The following is a 21,800-nucleotide window of genomic DNA, read 5'->3' on the forward strand; positions in this document are numbered from 1 at the left end:
GAAGTGATGCAGTGGTTATGCATAAAGTGTGTTTGTGTGTGTGTGTGTGTGTGTAGGACTTTGGGGAGTACCAGGAGAGCTACTACTCGGTGCAAACCACTGAAGGAGAACAGATCTCTCAGCTCATTGCCGGTTACATTGACATCATCCTCAAAAAGGTGAAACTTTTCTCTCTAGTGGATTAATAGCAAATAATACATCGTTGTCTTCCTGTGGCTGAGGATTCAAGGCTCATGTGATGAAATGAAATGCGGCCCAGGTATTCTGTTGCCATTTGGATTTGAATCGGATGATTAACAGTAGCCTCAGACATCCTTTGGAGATAATAATGTCATGCACTTGCTTGCCTCCTTTTAGAAGCAAAGCAAGGACCGGTTTGGATTAGAGGGGGACGAGGAGTCGACCATGCTGGAGGAATCTGTTTCGCCGAAAAAGTATGTAAATAATGGCCGTCGTGTCAGTCATAGTGTGAATCGGTGGGTCAGAGGAAAACCCCCTCACTCTTGTTTCATGCCTCTCTCGGCCCAGGCTGAAGCTGCCATGTCTTTTCGGTTGTGGTTGGAGTCGCTGTAATTCACACTTACACTACGCTCGTTGCTGCTCTTTTCCAGTCTCGTTGTGATAACTGTGGAGCTGTTCTGTTTTGATCCTTCATGCCAAAACACAGAAAACTTCAATTGAGAAGAACAAAGCTCCTTGGAAAACTGTGTGAACACAAACACTCAACCTTCATTGTTTGGGCTCCTGTTCTGGGCCGAGTTTACAGCTCCTAACTAGCGAATGGAGCTATGGGGGGGAGCAGCAGTTAGCTGCTCACCATTTATTTTGAAAATCTACATCAAAAAATTACATTGGGAAAGCTCATCAAACAAATCGTGAAGAAATTAATCCTGATAATAGTTCCCATATAACCCCCCCCCCCCCCCCCCCAGAATAAACTGTGGTATGGTGATGTTTGCCAACATTATTACATATTATTGTAGAAAAACATATCAGACAGACCCCTTTTTCCAATTTCCGTGACACCGCCACCTTTGATCACATCTCTCACATCCGTCTTCCAGGGCCTCATTTCACCACATGAACAGCTCTGTAGCTACGTGTTATCACCAAAGATAATCACCATGGGACGAAATTCTACTTCACTGAACAAGCCAGAGATATTGCCCGCATATAGAGATGGTCCACCCCACGGTTGATGAGGTGTCTTACGACCCCAAGTAAAGTTCCTGTAACACAAAAGGCTTTAGTCAAAAGGGAATTCTTGATTTTATCAAATATTGATTTTTTTCTTCAAAAAATCAAACCACATAAGAGCTAAAACAGGACCCATTTTCATGATGATGGGTTTTCTGATTATTTGAATTTGACAATGTCAGCTCCAGGTGTAGCTGACCACATTTGTGCTTTTCCCAAGTGGGTGAACGTGATTGGTGATGGTCGTTGAACCACTCTTCTTTGCAGTTGCTCCTCATTGTCACATATTGAGTGAACAGGCTGTCTGTGGAGGAGCAGTGTGGGTTTGTTTTTTGTTTTAAGCGGTTGATGTTGCGTTCCTTCTTTTAACTGTGAGAGTATTTAATGTAATTTGGGAATATTTTTATTTTTTGTCCTTTTGCGCTTCATCTGGGTTTGTACACATGGTGGCTGGCAAAAGTCTTTAATACTGCAGACACAGCGAGGCAAAACTCTGGCGGCCCTTATCTGAGAGATAAAGAAAACAAAGCTTTGTCTTCCAGAAGTACACAAGGGGAAGACTGAGCAGTTTCTTGTGTTGTTAGCCCACTGTCACAAATAAAACAGCCAATGCTACCTGGCGTTAAATCGCTCCCTAAACCCACTCACACACACACATCACCAAGAAGCTGCAGAAACAGGCTCCATTTGCTGTTCTTTTTCATCTTTGTGTTGTTATTGTCTTCATGTGTTTGGCAGCTTGCCTCCTGTGTTTGTGTACACATCTGAACTTTGTGTTCACATGTGTGTTTGACACATGACAAAGTCTGAGGGCTCTCTAAATACATGCCAGCACAGATGACAACACAATGGCCTCCCAATGTCCTGATATTGAAATGTGATGTCAATATCTTTCTAAAAGAAAATATGATAAATATTTTCATGCTGCCTGTAGCATTCTACATTTACTTGTCAGGACATACACACTGTTCTAACCTTGAGGTGGGAACTCTTGTATTTTATGTGGCACACTTTTGCTGCTAGCAGCGGTGACATAGCTGGAGCTACGAGGCGTCAAACCTGCACTTATGTTGGGCAATTAACCCAGCACACACCAATCCATTACACAATAGGGCCATTGTTGGTAGAAATAACATCTACTGTCAAACTGCTGTTAGCATAGCTCGTAAAGACAGTTGGTGCCAGGTAGTTAGATATATAAGTGTGTACAACTCAAATCTTCATCCATAAACGCTAAAACTAGCACAAATGCATTGACCTGTCAAATTAATTCAATACAGATTTGTGTTGTATGTGTGCAGTCGCAACCAATCATACCAGGTTGCCTCATAGTTTCCTGAGGAGAATCGCATTAACTACCTTCTGTGTGAACCTCAAGGTCCACCATCCTGCAGCAGCAGTTTAATCGCGTTGGCCGCGTGGAGCACGGCTCAGTGGCGCTGCCAGGGGTGATCCGTTCCGGCTCCGTCGGCGCAGAGTCGCTCAGCATGGGCTCTATGCCATCGGCGCAACAGCAGATCACAATGGGCCAGATGCACCGTGGACACATGCCACCGCTGGTAAGAATGGGAACGCTGCTCGGTGTATGATGGAGGGGACTGGTCCATTAGAAGGTTTCCTTAAAACGCCACCTTCTTTAACGCAGAGTTCAGCACAGCAGGCTCTTATGGGAACCATCAACACGAGTATGCAAGCTGTGCAGAAGGCCCAGATCGACCTAGGGGAGGTGGACAACCTGCCGCCACTGGGACAGGACATGGTACTGCACAGGCCACTTACATGTGTTCATTGTTTCTAGGAAATCCAAACAGTTCGGATTGAAATGACCATAAAGCAGAATCTGGACTTTATGTTTGTGTTTTCTGGTGTCATTGCCTTGCATGATCAAAACATGTTTCTTGTGGTCTGCATTTTTTCTGTACCTAGGCATCAAAGGTTTGGATCCAGAACAAGATGGACGAATCAAAACATGAGATCCACTCCCAGGTGGACGCCATCACTGCAGGAACAGCCTCTGTCGTCAACCTCACAGCGGGTCTGTCATACAGCTCATTCATCTTTTTTTTTTTTTTACTTAGGAATAGGAATAGGAGTCTAGGAATCTATTCTTCTGATGTCCTTCATGATCACCGTCTTCGCTTCCCATCCACAGGTGACCCGACCGACACAGACTACACCGCAGTGGGCTGCGCCATCACCACCATCTCCTCCAACCTGACTGAGATGTCAAAGGGTGTGAAGCTATTGGCCGCACTGATGGAGGATGATGTTGGCGGCGGCAACAACCTGATGAGGGCAGCCCGGACTCTGGCAGGCGCAGTGTCTGACCTGCTGAAGGCCGTGGAGCCGGCTTCTGGAGAGGTTAGCAGAACCCGGAGATAATAGCACCATCAGCGCATTCTCAGCCTTTTTGTAAAGGCCACTGTCGTGTTGTGTTCACCTTATCATTGTTTCCTCGTCATTAAGCTTCCGAGTCCGGCTTTCCCGTCCCTGCCTCGGTTTATCTTCTGAATGCTTCCAGACGCTCCTGATCTGGGCTTCTTCCTTGAGCCTGGAAGACATAATGGGAGATATTAGTGTAGAAAATGAAGTGTGAAGGGAAGACAAACATTACACACTACATTGAGCCCAAATCAAGTGGAGAAGAAGTGGGGAGGGCTGAAAAGATGGAAGGAGTACCGGTAGATTGTTGATGGAGATTGAAAATGGAGACTGAAAGTGAAGTCTGGAATTGAGTTCCTTGCAGCAGGAAAACTTCCCACCTTTAGTTTGACTGGAATGTGTGTGTATGTTATCATCTTGAGCAAACTTGTTTAAAGATCTAATGTCAAGAAACATGGTGATTCAATTTACAACATGTGACTGTAGTTTCCTATTCTCTCTCTCTGTGCGTGTGCGTGTGCGTGTGCGTGTGCGTGTGCGTGTGCGTGCACGCAGCCCAGACAGACTGTGTTGACAGCAGCAGGCAGCATTGGCCAGGCCAGTGGAGACCTCCTGCGCCAGATTGGAGAGAACGAGACCGATGAGAGATTCCAGGTAACTACAATCCATCCATCCATTCATCATCATCAACGCTTCCTGCTGTGTGCCGTTCAAAGGAGACGCAGTCCAGAGGGAACGCCACTCCGTGAATCAAAAGCCGACCGGAAAGGAGGACGTGGGGGGAATATGTCACACTTTAGCCGAATGAGATTTGCTTGTTTTTGTTGAATGCTGCTGCAGCTGGCTTTTTTTATCTGCATTCTTTGATACCTCTCTTTGTCACCGTAGGACATCCTGATGAATCTGGCCAAAGCAGTGGCTAATGCTGCAGCCATGCTGGTGCTGAAAGCCAAGAATGTGGCCCAGGTTGCAGAGGACACCGGGCTTCAGAACCGGGTGATTGCTGCCGCCACCCAGTGTGCCCTGTCGACATCCCAACTGGTGGCGTGTGCAAAGGTACAACAATGTTTGTAGGATGATTTAAAAGGCCCACGAGTGCTGAAGATTCTTCCTCTTGTGACTACGTATTTGCCCATCTTTAGCTGTACAACCCACAGGGCTCAAATTAGTTGAACTACCCTCAGGCTTCCACTTTAAATAGTTGCATAATGCATTTACGAAACAGCCTCGCCTCCTTGCATGGGGAGAAGCAGCTGCTTGAACCTCTTTCTAATCTTCTCTCTTTTTATTCTCTCTCTCTGTTCACTGTGGGTTTTTAGCGTTGCATTTAGCCCAGTGTGAAATATGCTTCTAATTTATATCTGAGGAAAATTAAAGCATTGCTTAGGATATTTTGGATTATGTTGTTTTGTTTCAAAGAGATTTTCTCTTCCTTTCAGACTTAAATGAGAGACTGTATTTGGAGAAAACCCTTTTATCCTTCACATATTGTTGATATTTAAACCATATCATGCAATCACTTTGGAGACGGTATTGATTTATTGATTTTCTTTGCTGAAGATCTTTTATTCCCACCATGTAATCTTTATTGATTTTTTTTGGTAGGTTGTGAGCCCCACCATCAGTTCACCAGTGTGTCAGGAGCAGTTAATCGAGGCTGGAAAACTCGTGGATCGCTCGGTGGAAAGCTGCGTCCAGGCCTGCCTCTCGGCCACAGAAGATGCCGAGCTCCTCAAACAGGTCGGCTCCGCTCAGAAGTCCTCTGTGGTTTCTCTTTTCCAGTAGAAGATAACAATATGTAGCTTAGGAGCTAATACGGATATGGAGTCCGGGGTGCTTCTTGTCTGCACGGCGCAATAAGAAGCACATGATGACGATGCGAGTCTCTGTGTTGAAGGTGAGTGCAGCGGCCAACGTGGTGAGCCAGGCTCTGGGAGATCTCCTCCAACATGTCCGCCACTACACTGCGAGGGGCGAGCCTATCGGGCGCTACGATCAGGCCACGGACACCATCATGACAGTCACTGAGAGTATCTTCAGCTCCATGGGAGATGCAGGTAATTTCAGAAAGTAAAAAATGAGTCATTGAATGCAGGCATGCCGTACGCTTCTCTCAGCAAGGCTTGAGCTTTTATTAGCATTCAGGCTGGTCTGCTTCATGTCTGTCTTTGATCAGTTTGTCCATCACTTTGAAAAGATAAGGATTATCTCCACGCCGATGGGATGGATTACCTGGACCTTGCATTCCGACATTTGTGGGTCCCAGAGGATAAAAACCTTAATGGCCTAATGACCCTCTAAAGTTTCACTATAACGTCACAAACGTCACTTTAACTTTTCATCTGCAGCCATGATCAGCTCATCATGCAAATGTTCAGCCTCAGCTCTGCTAGCATGTTAAGCTGAATGGGAGAAGCTGCTAAACGTCAGCATTTTAATGCTGTCATCGTGACCATGCTGAGGGAAGCTTTTTGCCCAAAGCACCACCCTGACCAATTCAATATTTCAACATCTGCTAGTGTGGTTGTGGACTTGTTGATAATACGGTTATTATCTGTGAATACAAATGTTTTTATACAGTTTTCTTTTTTTTTTGACAAAGACAAAGCCAATCAACTAATGCAGCGTAGATGTACGTGACTGATCATTTACGGTGGATTTTGTTACACATCATGCACGCTGTCCTACCGCTGGTTGCAGACAAGACCTGTCAGACTGACGTGACGTGCTTCATCCTGTCTGCGTCCTGGAGTGAATGGCACATGGGAGGGTTTGAATGGACCCCTGTCAGCCCGGGTGAAGCCACAGAGAAGCGTCAGACAATGATTTGACAGCAGAGAAAGACGGATGGATAGGAGGAGAATGCACAGAGAATGTACCAGCTGCAGAGCTGGCTGTGCTGATTGATCGCCCAGATAGACGAGAACTGGTTTGCTCTGCTGAATATGTACTAGTGGGAGAATTCCGCCTTTGAACTGGAGTCATATTGTCAGTTTATTCCAAAGCTGGCATTTAGCTACTTTTATGAAATGTGACCTTGTTCACAGATCAGCTAATGACGGCATGACACGACCCAGAGACGTAACTCTTTAGCGGCGTGCCAAGAATATACACGCCAATCTCTTTATTCTTATCTCAGTATTCTGATAAGCAGAATCTTTTCGGGAACACCAGGGCTGGCTCTGGATCACCTGAAGTTGCTGTGATGGCGTGCATCTTAATTGGGGTTATAAATACTGTACAGCTGTGTGAGAAATTCAGTCGCGCTAAACTGAGAGAGAGCGAGAAGTCTGTCTGCTTCTCCTCCTCACCCGTGCTTCTGCCTCTAATCAACTGTCTCCTCTCAGGGGAGATGGTGCGTCAGGCCCGCGTGCTGGCTCAGGCCACCTCAGACCTCGTGAACGCCATGAGGTCGGATGCTGAGGCCGAGGTGGATGTCGACAATTCTAAGAAGCTGCTGGCAGCTGCTAAATTGCTGGCAGACGCCACTGCAAGGATGGTGGAAGCAGCAAAGGTGAGCGACGTTCGAAGCAAAGCCTCACGATATTTATTTCTCTTCAGGAATCTGTTTCTGAACAGCTCGACTTGTGTCAATGAAAAGCAAGGCATCGACAAAATGAGCTTTAGTATATAGAATTCATACAGTTAACCCTAAATGTAATATTGTAAAGCTTTATTTACGCCACAGTGTAGACATTTCTTAAGCTTAGGTCTTAAAAACTATATGGCTGGCTTTTATTCACTTGCAATCTTTTCAATGTTTGTGCGTGTACTAAAAGGAAACGGACCGAGGATAATGGTAATGACCTCTCACCCCAGTTTTAATGCCCTTATGTGCCCATATTTCTGGTCTTGTTTTGATTTATTTTCTTGAAAAATCAATTCTGTTATTTTTTTTTTATTTGTCTGCTTCGATAGTTTGATATTAAATTCTAGATTTCCCCTCCTAAACAGCATTCATCACAATTACCCGATGAAGATGAAGATGAGTAAGAATAGAATGAGGTCTGAGCATCTTCTTACACCTTGGCTTCCCAACGTAATATATTTTGAGGGCAGCAGACCGTTTCTTCAGATTTCTGCTATTCCTCAGTTATTTCTCTACATCGTCTGTCCACAGTCTCACATTGACATTAATGACTTTCCCCATAAAAACTAAATGGTGCTTGCAGCAGCTTTACTGGCGGATTTTTGACACCAGACTTGTCCCCATCACAGCTGTGTAATAATCTGTCATTGGACACACAGGCTTCAGAGGTTTTCACTGTTTTTGTGCCATTTACGTTTAGGACTGCAGGTTTCTGCAGCTGGCAGTCCTTTAAACCTTATGTCACATAACTATTCATGGAGACACGTTAAAAATGGCATGCTTTAGACACGTCTTGTGTATGTATTTTGAAAGAAATGTATTTTCTTCTGTTGCTATACTGATCTTTGTTGTCCACAGGGATTTCTGTCTCTGGTGACAGCTGCCCCTGTGAGGTGAAATATTCACTTAATGGCGTAGGTTTTCAGCAGCACCCACATCCGTCTCTGAGCAGCTGCGGGTGACGCTGCTGAGCTGCCAGTTAATTAGCCTAATGGCGCCAGGCCCTCGCCTCAGAAGCAGAAGACGCAGACGTGCTGAGTGATATTGGTCTCCACAGATCCCAGTTAACTTGCGCTGTTGGATTCATTAACAGGAATATTTCTTATATTTTTTTAACTTCAGATGCTTGCTGACCAGAGGAAACAGCTTATGTTGCTGACATGTGGCCATCATCAAATTAATATAATGTGATATTATCAGTTCTGAAATGTCACTGAGGAAGAATTCTTTCTACAAAAAAAAAACAGCATTCAAAGAAATCCCCCTTTTAGATAAATTCCCCTAAATTGCATGTTTTTGAAGGTGGAAGGAAAACGAAGAACCCGGACAAAACCCACGCAGACACAGGCAGAACATACAAATTCCACACAGATAGAGATTGAACCCGGTACCATCTTCCTGGTGGGAGACAGCGCAGTCGCTACGCCTCTGTGCCATCCCTGTCCAGATCATTGCACCCTTATCGTTTTTAAATGTATGCACCCTTCACTAGTTGGACCTTACATGTGGCGGTCTATGTGTTGCTAGGGCGCTGCAGCCTATCCAGAGAATGAAGACCAGCAGCAGAGACTGAGGGAGGCTGCAGAGGGGCTGCGTGTGGCCACCAATGCTGCTGCTCAGAACGCCATCAAGAAGAAGCTCATAAACAGGCTGGAGGTCAGTGAGGCCACATTTCGTCCAACAAAAATGGCTCACATTTGCTGGGGTCAAATGTTGATTTCAGGGATGTGATTTGAAATGTAGATGCCGGTTGGTTTTAGAAAGAGGATTTAGTGTTAATCTTTTAAATGGCCCTGAAATATTAAAGTACCGGTAGTTGTAGCTTCAGACATGGGTCGAAGGGAACTTATGTAACCGCTCCACTCAGTGTAAAATTATAATATCTAACTCTTGAAAGGTTTCCTAACAATTGCTGCAGTCTTTACAGATTGGGATTTTACCCATCCTGTTGGCTTGTAATTTAGATTGACCATAAATTGTATTATTATTACTATTATTAGAAGTTGAAGTAGTGTGGCCTTTATGCAGAAAGGGTTTTAGTTTCAAATCCATGCTGGATTTTATCTACAATCCTGATAACATGTAAAAGAAACTCTAGAAACATCTGGATCCAGTGAGATGTGTGAAGGGTTTGCTGTTCAAACTTCAGAGAGATTTTAAAACGTACACGTGGAATGGTCTTTTCTCAGAACGCTGCTAAGCAGGCTGCCGCTGCAGCGACACAGACCATCGCTGCTGCTCAAAATGCTGCCGCCTCCAACAAGAACACTGCTGCTCATCAGCAGCTGGTGCAAAGCTGCAAGGTGAGGCTCTAATAGTCGGGTGGCATTTTCTTTTTTATCCCCCCATCACAGGAGAGATAATGATGGGTTCCGTCTGTCCGTTCCATCTGGTCCTTCTTTCCATCACTATCAGAAAATATGTCTAAAATGATTTAGTGGTTACTACATAAAACTTTCTAAACATAACAAAGAAGTCCCAAAGTGATTATTATTATTGGGCTTTTATCACATATGTTTTTGTTTCCATGGTTACAAATTGTAATTAGACTGTAATTAGAGGTTTCTTTTAATATTTTTGGGAAATTAATTACTGTAATTAAACTCTATTTGTATTTATTTTATTATGAAAAGTGATTTTTTTTTTTTAAATCTTGTCTGTTATAAGAATTGCAATTAATAGAGACAAGTAAACTAACTTCTTTTATGTCTAATTTACCACATTTCATATCTTTATTGAGCACTTTTCATCTGCTTTTGAGAGTGTGTGCATGTGTTTTGTGTCTAGGCAGTAGCAGACCACATCCCACAACTCGTCCAGGGGGTACGTGGCAGTCAGGCCAAACCAGAGGACCTCAGTGCACAACTTGCTCTCATCATTGCAAGCCAGAACTTCCTACAGGTTGCAGCACACATATGAACACTCACAACTACATGTAATACATTCCCGTCTTGTCGAAACTTGGAGTCAAGCAACCCCAAATTAAAATACATGAGTCTTTCATGGGCAGCCCGGCTGCACAGCGGTCATCGGCCTGTAACTTCTTTCTGATGTAAGCAGACAGTGGTGTGTTGAATACATCGGTGGCTGTTTTAGAGTTCATGCAGGTCTGTGGGGTTTCCACACACTACAACATAATTTCAACTATTTGTTGCATGCAGCGTATTTAGTTTTCCAGGCAGGTCTGAATACTCCCAAGGAAAAATGTAATTTCAACACCCCCCCCCCTTTTTTTTTTTTTCTTCTCCACTCTACAGCCTGGAAGTAAGATGGTGACGTCAGCCAAGTCATCTGTTCCCACGGTGATGGATCAGGCTGCAGCCATGCAACTGGGTCAGTGTGCTAAGAACCTGGCGACTTGCCTGGCTGAGCTGAGGATGTCTGCACAGAAGGTAGAGGGCCAGCGCGTAAAGCTTTCACATACTATATGTGGTCGTGCGTGCTTGATTTCAGTGCAATTTATACGCAATAGACAAAACAATTAGTTACTTTTAAAAGGCATGATGGAAAACGCTTTGTGGTGATAATAGTTTTTTTTTTTTTTTACTGTGTAGTCCATGTCAGATGCACTGAAGTAAAGCTATGCACAATATATTTTCCTCAAGTACAGGATTTGCAGTAAATGTTTGTCTAGCATAGAGCTGTTGTACTTATTGAAAAGTATTATTTTCTGAAAAGATCACTACTTTGCTAGGAAATAAGTGATAGTCCCCGTGTGATCTGTGAATGACTCCAGACCTCTTTTAATCTCTAGGCTCATGAAGCCTGTGGCCCCATGGAGATCGATTCTGCTCTTACCGCCATCCAGACCCTGAAAAGTGAGCTTCAAGATGCCAAGTTGGCTGCAGTTAATGCCCAACTGAAACCCCTACCCGGCGAATCAGTAAGAGACATTTTAAATCCATGATTGACTTGGCATTCATTCTTCTCAACCTAAATTTGCATTAAGTTCAATTGAGTTACTCAAAGTACGATGACACCCAGAGATTCTGGTCAGTCTTATTACACGTAACGAAGAGTCTGAGAGTTTACCTGGCATTTCCTTTTTTCACCACTGCATATAAAGCTGCATTTATTCTTCCACCTTTCCCTGTGCTTTAGTTGGAGAGGTGTGCTCAGGATCTGGGCAGCACCTCTAAGGCTGTGGGATCCTCCATGGCTCAGCTGCTAACATGTGCTGCCCAAGGAAATGAACATTACACAGGTTTGTACTGCTGACATTCTAATTTCTTCAGGTTTTATAAGCTACAAAACCTTTCCTCGCTTATCACCAAAAGACCAGCATTTCAGCTTTTAACAGAAACAAATCTCTTCACCCTTTGGATCCCTCATGTTTTATATTTTGGGCTGAATAGCTCTTTTTCACCACAGAGAAAATGTTTTTTATGCATTAAATTTAAGACCAGTGCAGACCACAGTATGGATTGTGGACTGGTGCTACAAGAGGCGTCAGTTAACCTACTGCGAACTGGCGAAATGCCCTTGAGCAAAGCACAGAATTCCCATGCCCCTCCAAGGACGCCGCCATGTGCACACTGCCCTTCACTTTATCACTCCTGATTCTCCCATTTGCATGTGTATAAGCCCCGAGTACGTGTGTATAAAAACAAATTTCCCATATGGGATTAATAAAGTAGTGCTCTTCTCCTTCTTCCTAAATAAATAAAGAAGATGTCTTTAGGTTTGTAAATTACTGTACAATAAAGTTTCATAATGCATGCCATGGTCTAAATGCTGAGCAGGAATAGCAGCCAGGGAGACGGCCCAGGCCCTGAAAATACTGGCCCAGGCGGCCCGCGGCGTTGCTGCCTCCACCGCAGACCCCAAGGCTGCTGCTGCCATGCTGGACTCGGCCCGCGATGTGATGGAGGGCTCAGCGCTTCTCATTCATGAGGCCAAACAGGCGCTGGTATCCCCCGGAGACGCTGAGAGTCAGCAGAGGCTGGCGCAGGTGAGACGAGTCAGGCTTGCTCAAGAACAGGGAGTCTGTTTTACAGTGCAGGTGACTCTTTGCTGCTGATTGGAAACATCGGTGCATCTTTCTGTCAGACTAAAGATAGTGGCACCGAATGCAGGGAGAAGAGTTGTCAGAATAAAGTTATGATAACGAGACTGTATACACCAGCACAGTAGCAAATCGATTGAGTTTAACTTTATTTTCAACCTCCTATATATTATTTTTTCTATTGTTGTAGTTGAATACATGAAACAGCACTTTTCATCTTGAACTTAATGAGTAAGAAGAAAAAAAACGAAGAGGAAAGTTGAAACATTATCATATATCGAGTTAGTAAATTAAAGATGGAGCCTTGAACCCTTAAAAGGAAACCCAACCCCTTTCACACAAACTCAAGCTTTCTTTGCTCCATATATTTTTGATTAATATTGTGTCTGATCTTGATGAATTTATATACCGGTACTCGATAATAGATGGAAATGAAAACCTTGCCAGATACAGCAAGAGTCATTTTATTCTCCAAAAAACTAGATACATTTATAAATGTTTATTGATGTGTAAAATGTAATGAGGTAATTACAAAAACACAGAAATCTAATCGTTTTAAAGTAAATGCAATTTATGTAGCGTGTGCTGCTCTTTAAATTTAAAATAATACCCATTTAAATACTGGCTTTATATAGCTAATATTTTCACTACACTTATTTTCATGTCATGTGCTCTCTGTTTGGGTCTCTGTGATTGAACAATCCAGTTTCTGATTGGTTACACATTATAAAGGACAAAGAATGAGAAATGATGATTCCATTTATTCTCCAGGCCTCCTTTGGTAGTTCTTCTGCACTACCTTAGTCATTTTGAAGATTTCTAGTTCAGTGTGGTTGCGTTAACCCAAGATGCTTTGCACCTGCTGTATGTTCCAGGTGGCCAAGGCTGTTTCTCATTCCCTGAACAACTGTGTCAACTGTCTGCCTGGCCAGAAGGATGTGGACATGGCTCTCAAGAGCATCGGGGAGGCGAGCAAGAAGCTGCTCATTGAAACTGTAAGTTTGGTCTGTGACTCATCAGCATCATCAAGTGACTCATCATTGTGATCTTTAAATACTTCCACAGTAAAAAGATACAGATTTAAATGTATTAATACAGATGGTGTGCAGCTTGTTACATTTAAGTTCATTCCTGTTTCTCTTACTAGCAACAATAAAGCCTCTCTGTTCCAATTGTCCAATGGAATATCCCAATATTTTCTTTTTCAGCTTGATCTTGAGAGACTGTTCCTTCTCTGTTTCCTTTTCTGCAGATCCCTCCATCTTCAAAGTCCTTCCAGGAGGCTCAGAGCGAGCTGAACCAAACCGCAGCTGACCTGAACCAGTCAGCAGGTGACGTGGTCCACGCCTCCAGAGGCTCCAGCAGCCGGCTGGCGGTGGCTTCCGGAAAGTTCAGCGAAGACTTTGATGAGTTCCTGGATGCTGGCATTGAGATGGCAGGACACACTCAGGTCAGTGTTTTTATCATCAATTTTATGAAGATATTGGAAGTCAAATGTCCTTTATGAAAACTGTGTTGGATTATGTGGTGAAGTTGTCCATTTGTGTTGCTTTAGAAAAAGGATGACCAGGTTCAGGTGATTGGTAACCTGAAGAACATTTCCATGGCTTCTAGCAAACTGCTGCTGGCAGCTAAGAGCCTGTCTGTAGACCCTGCAGCAGCAAATGTCAAGAACCTGCTTGCCGCAGCTGCAAGGTACTAACCCCAACCACAAAGAGACTTGCACATCGTCCGTTTTATCCACAGTGTATACAGTATATTAAAATGCATCTCATGTTTTCCTAGACGTGCAAGGCACTTCCTGTGGTTAAGATGGAGTGTTATTGAAAAGCACTTCTGGCATTAAACTGAAATCCGATGTAATCAGCTCAATTTAAAATCGGAGTTGTTTTGCACCACTAAGCACGAAGTAAATCTTTCCAGATACTGAACCGCGGTGATATTACCCATCAGGGCAAGTATGTTCCATTTTGAGGCCGACTTTATCGCCAAATGCATGCAGCCATCTGTCTATCTTAGTCATTGAAGGCACTGAGCTTGCAGCCCCAGCATTTTCAACAATAAAAGAAAAATCATTATGAGCTCTCCAACAGGTGCAGAGGAAATGTATAAGCCTGCACACACAATCAGAAAAAATACAACAAGACATCCTAGTCTTGGGGCGACGGTGGCACAGGTGGTTGAGCGGGTTGTCCTATGATCGAGAGGTTGCTGGTTCAATTCCCAGCACTGGCACATGTGTTCTCTGTTGTTGTGTCCTTGGGCAAGACACTTCACCCACATTGCCGATGGTATAAATTGGCAGCCTCGCTCCTGTCAGCGTGCCCCAGTAGTAGCTTCCCCACCACCAAGTATGGAGTGAATGAATAATGTAAAGCGTCTTTGGGTGCCTTGAAAATCGTTGGTTGTTGCAGTGAAATTGCTCACAAGGCAGCATGCTCCCCAAACCTGCAGCTTATTATAGCTTCAAGTACTACGGTGTAAATACTTGTGTTTGTTTCCCTGTTGCAGAGCAGTGACTGACAGCATTAACCAGCTCATCACGCTGTGTACACAGCAGGCTCCAGGCCAGAAGGAGTGTGATAATGCCTTAAGAGAGCTGGAGGTAAGCAAACAGTAACAAGCTTGTTATCAATTAAGACTAAAATTCATAGTTTATCTCTGGATTCCCAAAATAAATAATATTAATATGCAGTAACTACAAATCCACTCATCTGGCATGAAACCGTCTTTACTTGCATAAACTTGGAAATGCTGCTCGCTCATTTCCCAGGCTGTCAGAGGAATGCTGGACAATCCTAACGAGCCAGTCAGTGACCTCTCCTACTTTGACTGCATCGAAAGCGTGATGGAGAACTCCAAGGTAGGCTTACACACTAACCAAATCAGCCGCCTAAGCCCCCCCCCCCCCTGCATGCGCAGAGCTTATCATTCTAAGCAGCTCTCTCATCTTTGGTCTTCTGGTTTTGTCCTTTGCTTCGTCCAGGTCCTGGGAGAGTCCATGGCTGGGATTTCCCAGAACTGCAAGACCGGAGATGTGACTGCATTTGGAGACTGTGTTGGATCAGCTTCAAAAGCCTTGTGTGGCCTCACTGAAGCTGCAGGACAGGTACTGAATGCAGAGAGGAACACGTCTCAGAATACCGCAGCAGCGACACCAATCATATTGCCTTATTGTTGTTGGTCTTTTTTTCCCCCTTCAGGCCTCCTACCTGGTTGGTGTGTCTGATCCTAACAGTCAGGCGGGGCACCAGGGCTTGGTTGACCCCATTCACTTTGCCAAGGCCAACCAGGCAATCCAGATGGCGTGTCAAAATCTGGTAGATCCCGACAGTAGTCCCTCCCAGGTACGTGCTTGAGCTATATTTATGTATCAATGTACTATTTTTCTTTTTTTTAAATAAAGCTGTGAATCTGATTAAGAACATACAAATTTTAAGTGTGAACAGCACGATCAAATGTGTATCTTTAAGATGTCACCATGAATCATTGTCAGATACTGATAAACTCATATTTATTTTCTTTTTTTTTTACAACGGTTCAGGTGCTTTCTGCAGCCACCATTGTTGCAAAGCACACCTCAGCACTGTGCAACGCCTGCCGACTGGCTTCCTCCAAGACCACCAACCCAGTTGCCAAGAGGCACTTTGTGCAGTCTGCCAAAGAGGTGGCCAACAGCACCGCCAACTTGGTCAAAACCATAAAGGTCGGGTTTCATTTATAATCTTGTTATATTGTGAAGGTCGGCTCTATGTATATGGATTTTTGGGACAATGTCCTTTTTGGTTTGTGTGTCATCGTTTTGATGAAGTAATTTTGAATAAATTCGGAAACACTTCATTTCCAGCCATATGTGTTGTCATCAAACATCTGTCAGTGATTTGTCTAATTTCTGATTCTTCACTTGATCGGAGGTCAAATTCACATTCTGTCTCTCTTTTAGGCTTTAGATGGAGATTTCTCAGAGAAGAACAGGAACAGGTGTCGCGTTGCCACGGCGCCGCTAATTGAGGCTGTGGAAAACCTGACGGCGTTCGCTTCCAACCCAGAGTTTGCCAGCGTCCCTGCCCAAATCAGCAGGGAGGTATGGCCATGCACACTTCTGGGCAGATACATGATCTAAGGGTTATAGAAGTGTAATAGCACAGATGAAAACAGGAGCTTATAATCGATGCATCACCTCTGCACTCTTGCTGCATTTGTTTTTCTTGCAGGGCTTTGCAGCACAGGAGCCGATTCTCAACTCAGCCTGCTCCATGCTTGACAGCTCCACCCACCTGCTCAAGACGGCGCGCTCATTGGTTATCAACCCTAAAGACCCACCCACCTGGTCTGTTCTGGCTGGTCACTCCCGCACTGTGTCCGATTCCATCAAGAGTCTCATTACAGCCATCCGGTTAGTGAGAATGAAAAAGTTCAGACTGATATGAAATTGTGCTTTTTTTTGTTTGTTTGAGTTGTATGAAAAAATTGTGTTTTCTTTGTATGATAAATAATAGACTGTCTTTAGCTTAACTTAGCAAGAGCGGAAACGGGCTAAATACAGGCTCGGCTGCATCAACCTATCAGTACCTCTAAACGTCTTTCTATCATTAAGAGGTTTCCAAACTACTAACATATAACATGATGGGATTTACCAAAACACCAAGATGTTAGTCCGTGCCACCTTTTTATGTGAACTTAATCAACCAACCATTGCATTGCTCCGTTTCTCTTCTTTCCCTGTTCCCATTTATTCTCAGGGACAAGGCCCCGGGCCAGCGGGAGTGTGACTCGTCGATTGATAACATCAACAAATATATCCGGGACATTGAACAGGCCTCTCTCGCAGCAGTCAGCCAGAACTTACCCAGCAGGGACGACATCTCATTGGAGGCAAGCAGCCATCAGAAAACAGTCAAATTGTCCCCCGACACCAACCTGGATCGGTCTCTGCTTGTACTCTTTTTCCTTCTCTGGTTATTTACCTTCATTGATCACCTTTTTTCTGTGTATTACTCTGTGTATTAGTTTTATTGTCAGAGTTTTGATTTTCTCATTCTTTTGTGCTGTTTGTCATCTCTGATAAATAATGGATCTATTTTTGGTGATTTCTTTTGCTTTTTTGTGCCTTCGATGTGAAAAACACAACGTAACTGATCGTAGACCAGTTTATTGTGTGTGCAGAAATATTAAAACATATTATCATCTAAAGTTGAGTGGGTTCTCTACCTTGTGGTTTTGACTCGGTTTAAATATTACTTATTAAACTTGTCTACAATAAAAACCAAGATAAACATACATTCCTTTTGATTTCCTCTCTTTAGGCACTACAAGAGCAGCTGACATCCACTGTGCAGGAAATTGGACACTTAATTGATCCTGTTTCCACCGCTGCCAGAGGCGAAGCTTCCCAATTAGGACACAAGGTATGTAGGGCAAGGAGTTAATTACGTTAGTTTAATACTGGCCGTGTAGCCACAAAGAAATATTTTTTATCAATAGCAGCGCGAATACACATTTACACTTGTTCAGAGTGGGCCATCAGGACTAAATTAGCAATTTGATAATTATCACAGAAGAATCACTCTGTCTTCTTCTCCATTTTAAAATAGCGCATTTAATGCAATTGAGAAATTGAGGAAGTCTCAGGGAACCCATTAAAACCCTCAAACTCCTCCCTCAGGTGACCCAGTTGGCCGGTTACTTTGAACCACTCATTATGGCTTCTGTGGGGGTAGCATCCAAGCTCAAGGACCACCAGCAACAGATGACTTTCCTGGACCAAACCAAGACCCTGGCTGAATCAGCGCTGCAGATGCTCTATGCTGCCAAAGAGGGTGGAGGAAACCCGAAGGTTTCTTATATCAGATTCTGTTTCATAGTTTGCTGCTCCGCCATTATGAACACCGCCAGCGGTTATTCAACACGAGTCTGTGTGTGTCTCGCAGGCCTCTCATACCCACGATGCTATAGCAGAGGCAGCTCAGCTCATGAAGGAGGCAGTTGAGGACATGATGGTGACGCTGAATGAAGCTGCCAGTGAAGTGGGAATGGTGGGAGGAATGGTGGAGTCCATTGCAGAGGCCATGGCCAAGGTGAGCACTGCTGGCTGTTCTCTAGCAAATAAAAGACTTCCAAAGAGTGGAATAATCCTGCCCTGTCCACAGTGCAGCCAAGTCCACAATCTGTAGAGAAATGTGGAAAGAAAATGATGTTCTGCCTTAATCACAAGGAGAAGGACCCCTTCTTGCTAATTATTTACATTTCCTTCCTTCCTTTTACACCTTGTTTTATTTAACAGTGATTTATTTTGCGTGACATCTTCATTTAAACCTCAGCACCTCCAAGATACAGCCAAAAGCTACTGAGAGGACTCTTTGCATAAATCAAAAGGCGGTACAGCAAAGGAATATTGAATTTCAGTACAGCAACTTTAAGACGGTGTCGGACGTGCAGACCTTTTTTCCAATTAGAAGTCAAACTAATGCAGAGCGCATGAGATGTAAAGGAAGAAGAAAGCATTTTATCTCAACTGCAGACAGAATAGCATCAACTAATTACATCCCTTCTCACCTTCAGAGAGACGTTTCTCAGGGGAATCAGAGCTTTAGGTCACAAGAAGGCCAAGAACATCTCTGCTGCAACTGTCTGCAGCATGTCATGAATAATTCCTGAAAGAGCTTCAGTCTGAGACTGTGTGCGTGTGTGTGCGTGTGTGTGTGTGTATGTGTGTGTGTGTGTCAGTCTTTGCTTGTCAGTCGTCGATCAAAAGGAGATAATCCTCTCAGATAATCAATCGACATAATGATCAGTCTGTGCTGGGGTCTCAGTTGAGGCGGTTCAAAGGGCTTTCTCCTGGACTTTGAGTCGAGGCTGCTTATCCAGATGTGTTATTTCACTCACCGAGCATCTTGTACTAATCGATTCTTTCTTGAGACAGCTTGCTTTTCTTCATATCGTCTCTGCAGCTTTGCAACGACCCTCGGATGCGTTTTCTAATTTAGCTTGATATTAGGAACAGAAATGTACGGTACGCTCTGCAAGCTGGTGATTGACTATTTTTAAGTGAATGCTATGTTCGAGCTGTAATTACAGTGTGTAATTACAGAGTATAATTAATAACGCACATTTGAATATGAAATTGCATTAGCATTTGGTTGGCAGACGAACTGATGGCTGCTCACCTTGCAGAATCTATGTAATTGAAGGGTAAATGATGTCTAACATGTGCGGCAGCTGCAATTAAAGAGCTGAATGAAAGATTGCCAACATGTTTTTAGGATGTTTATGAAAGACAACCCAATCAGAGACATTAACAGTAGTGTTGCGCGTGTGTCTTCCGCAGCTGGATGAAGGAACCCCGCCTGAACCAGAGGGCTCCTTTGTGGATTACCAGACCAGCATGGTGAAATACTCCAAGGCGATCGCTGTCACTGCTCAGGAAATGGTAAACCTTCAACAGGAATCTTAACTATTGTTGCAATGTGATTATGGCTCGAGCTAAATTTGCAGTTATGGAACAAAAAAACCCTGCTACGATCGATAATGACAATTATAATCAAGAACATTCAAATAAAGCCGATGTGTGAGAACACTATTACAGGTTTATCTTTAGTAACACACCAAAGAGATTTAAATGTCGGACACAACTGACTTCCACTAAATTATCCTCCAGATGACCAAATCGGTGACGTCTCCAGACGAGCTGGGAGCCCTGGCGTCTCAGGTGACCGTGGACTACAGCCAGCTGGCTGATCAGGGACGACTGGCCGCTCACACGGCCGAGCCAGAAGAGGTGAGGGGGGGCATGGGTGCGACCCGAAGACAGGCTGGGGCGCAGCTGTCTTTTTAACACTCATGGCTGCAGGCATGGATTCTGTCACAGTTTAGATGAGGCATGTTTTATGTACAAACATTTACAGAGAGCGATTTTGTTTTTTATCTGAACTGTTTATTGCTGTGCAGTCTGAATTTCTGAACTGATATTTTACATTTCTTAACAACAATAACTTAAAGTTGAATGTTCTGGCTATTTGGCTCAAGTCAGACATTGATTCCAAATGCTCAGTCATGAATACGTTTGCACACGCTTAATCGTGTGGCTCTAGTTTAACTCAGGAGTCTGTCTGGTGGTCTGCAGACTGGATTTCTAAAATATTCTGCAGGCTGTACTGAAGGTTTTTAGCAATGTCCATTTCACATAGAGATGAGCATCAATGTAATTTAAGAAGCTTTATTTGTACATTCTGGGTTGAAGTGCCCATAAGAACTTGAGATACCAGCGTGAGAGCTGGAAAACCTTGGAATAATAGCTCAGTACATTTGCATTGTATGTTGTGTTTTTAGATTGGCTTCCAGATTAAGACCCGTGTGCAGGAGCTCGGACACGGCTGCATCTTCCTCATCCAGAAGGCCGGAGCGCTGCAGATAACTCCCTCTGATGGCTTCACCAAACGGGAGCTCTTTGAATGTGCCCGTGCCGTCACAGAGAAGGTGTTACCCCCCCCCCCCCCCCCCAAAAAAAACAAAATGTATCCTAGTTTAATATCCCCAGTTTAAACCTTTTCCTTTTTAATAAGTGAGGTTGAGCTTCTTCTTTTTTTTAACATCTTAATTGTGTTTGGGTTTCTCATTTAAATCCGTTATTGATTATGTAGACGTGTAAGTATGGGAGGGTTCATTATGATCCACAGCAGTGTGTTCATTTGTTTTCCTCTAACAGGTGAATTTAGCTAGTGCTACTTTGTATTACAAACTCATTTTAAATACATATTGAGCGAGTCCTTAATTATAATAATGAATACAATACACAAATCCAGACATTTTTCAAACACTGCCTGCCTGAGGCCATGTCATCTACCCATCCTCACCTGTATGATAATAGTGTGTGATATATTGTGTGTTCTCAGGTGTCCTTGGTTCTCTCAGCCCTCCAGGCAGGAAACAAGGGCACTCAGGCCTGCATCACAGCAGCCAGTGCAGTGTCTGGCATCATTGCTGATCTGGACACCACAATCATGTTCGCCTCCGCTGGCACGCTCAATGCAGAGTATGATGAGTCCTTTGCCGACCACAGGTCAGAGCTGGAGATGTTACCTGATTGTGTGTGTATGAGCGCATTGTTAGTCTGTGAGACAATGCTAAGTCTGCAAATATAGCGGTGTGATGTAAAATCTAGCCCTCCGGTTATCTTTCATCTGCCTCTGACAGAATGACATATTAGCTGGTGAAAGAGGGGGCAGGAAACACTCAGTTAGAAACTACAAATTACCCTCAGGGTTTGAGAGGTGAGACGGTTTTGCTCTTGGAATAAAGTCTGCACTCTAAGGCAAGAAAAGCAAAAGATCTTAGAAGTTAGGAACGAATCTGGTTTTATTTTATGAAATCTGACATTGATACGCAAATTACTAGCAAACACAATCTGTTTCATTCAATACGACTTATTTGTCCTGGTTATCTTTAAATGACTGGAATTCATAGAGATATACGTCTAAAGATCCAAGACCAGACTCACATGATTAACTCAATCCTTACAGATAGATAATTGTTAGTGAACTGTTGTATTATATAACACAAAAGAATCATGAAAGCAGAAATATGAAGTCTGAGAAGGAATGAAATGACTTTGTAGCTCCAGATGCATGT

At 43.7% G+C, this 21,800-nt stretch overlaps 1 protein-coding gene across 1 annotated transcript in view; it reads left to right on the forward strand.

The window, feature by feature from the left end:
- The window catches only part of tln2a (talin 2a), a 34,433-nt gene that overhangs the window by 6,393 nt on the left and 6,240 nt on the right, over positions 1-21,800 (forward strand). The window contains exons 10-45 of the mRNA XM_068742103.1: positions 57-158; positions 358-434; positions 2,576-2,756; positions 2,843-2,956; positions 3,124-3,232; positions 3,350-3,558; positions 4,135-4,233; positions 4,468-4,635; positions 5,185-5,319; positions 5,477-5,636; positions 6,927-7,093; positions 8,696-8,824; positions 9,358-9,471; positions 9,956-10,069; positions 10,426-10,560; positions 10,923-11,051; positions 11,270-11,372; positions 11,911-12,119; positions 13,049-13,168; positions 13,426-13,623; positions 13,729-13,868; positions 14,685-14,778; positions 14,947-15,036; positions 15,160-15,282; positions 15,377-15,520; positions 15,718-15,879; positions 16,117-16,257; positions 16,388-16,569; positions 16,916-17,048; positions 17,480-17,581; positions 17,839-18,009; positions 18,104-18,250; positions 19,501-19,602; positions 19,831-19,950; positions 20,502-20,648; positions 21,065-21,231. Of these exons, the coding sequence (XP_068598204.1) occupies positions 57-158; positions 358-434; positions 2,576-2,756; positions 2,843-2,956; positions 3,124-3,232; positions 3,350-3,558; positions 4,135-4,233; positions 4,468-4,635; positions 5,185-5,319; positions 5,477-5,636; positions 6,927-7,093; positions 8,696-8,824; positions 9,358-9,471; positions 9,956-10,069; positions 10,426-10,560; positions 10,923-11,051; positions 11,270-11,372; positions 11,911-12,119; positions 13,049-13,168; positions 13,426-13,623; positions 13,729-13,868; positions 14,685-14,778; positions 14,947-15,036; positions 15,160-15,282; positions 15,377-15,520; positions 15,718-15,879; positions 16,117-16,257; positions 16,388-16,569; positions 16,916-17,048; positions 17,480-17,581; positions 17,839-18,009; positions 18,104-18,250; positions 19,501-19,602; positions 19,831-19,950; positions 20,502-20,648; positions 21,065-21,231 (4,937 nt within the window). The remainder of the gene's footprint in view (positions 1-56; positions 159-357; positions 435-2,575; positions 2,757-2,842; positions 2,957-3,123; positions 3,233-3,349; positions 3,559-4,134; positions 4,234-4,467; positions 4,636-5,184; positions 5,320-5,476; positions 5,637-6,926; positions 7,094-8,695; positions 8,825-9,357; positions 9,472-9,955; positions 10,070-10,425; positions 10,561-10,922; positions 11,052-11,269; positions 11,373-11,910; positions 12,120-13,048; positions 13,169-13,425; positions 13,624-13,728; positions 13,869-14,684; positions 14,779-14,946; positions 15,037-15,159; positions 15,283-15,376; positions 15,521-15,717; positions 15,880-16,116; positions 16,258-16,387; positions 16,570-16,915; positions 17,049-17,479; positions 17,582-17,838; positions 18,010-18,103; positions 18,251-19,500; positions 19,603-19,830; positions 19,951-20,501; positions 20,649-21,064; positions 21,232-21,800) is intronic.

The sequence above is a fragment of the Brachionichthys hirsutus genome, chromosome 1, assembly GCF_040956055.1.
Source record: "Brachionichthys hirsutus isolate HB-005 chromosome 1, CSIRO-AGI_Bhir_v1, whole genome shotgun sequence".
In the NCBI taxonomy this organism is placed as follows: Eukaryota; Metazoa; Chordata; class Actinopteri; order Lophiiformes; family Brachionichthyidae; genus Brachionichthys; species Brachionichthys hirsutus.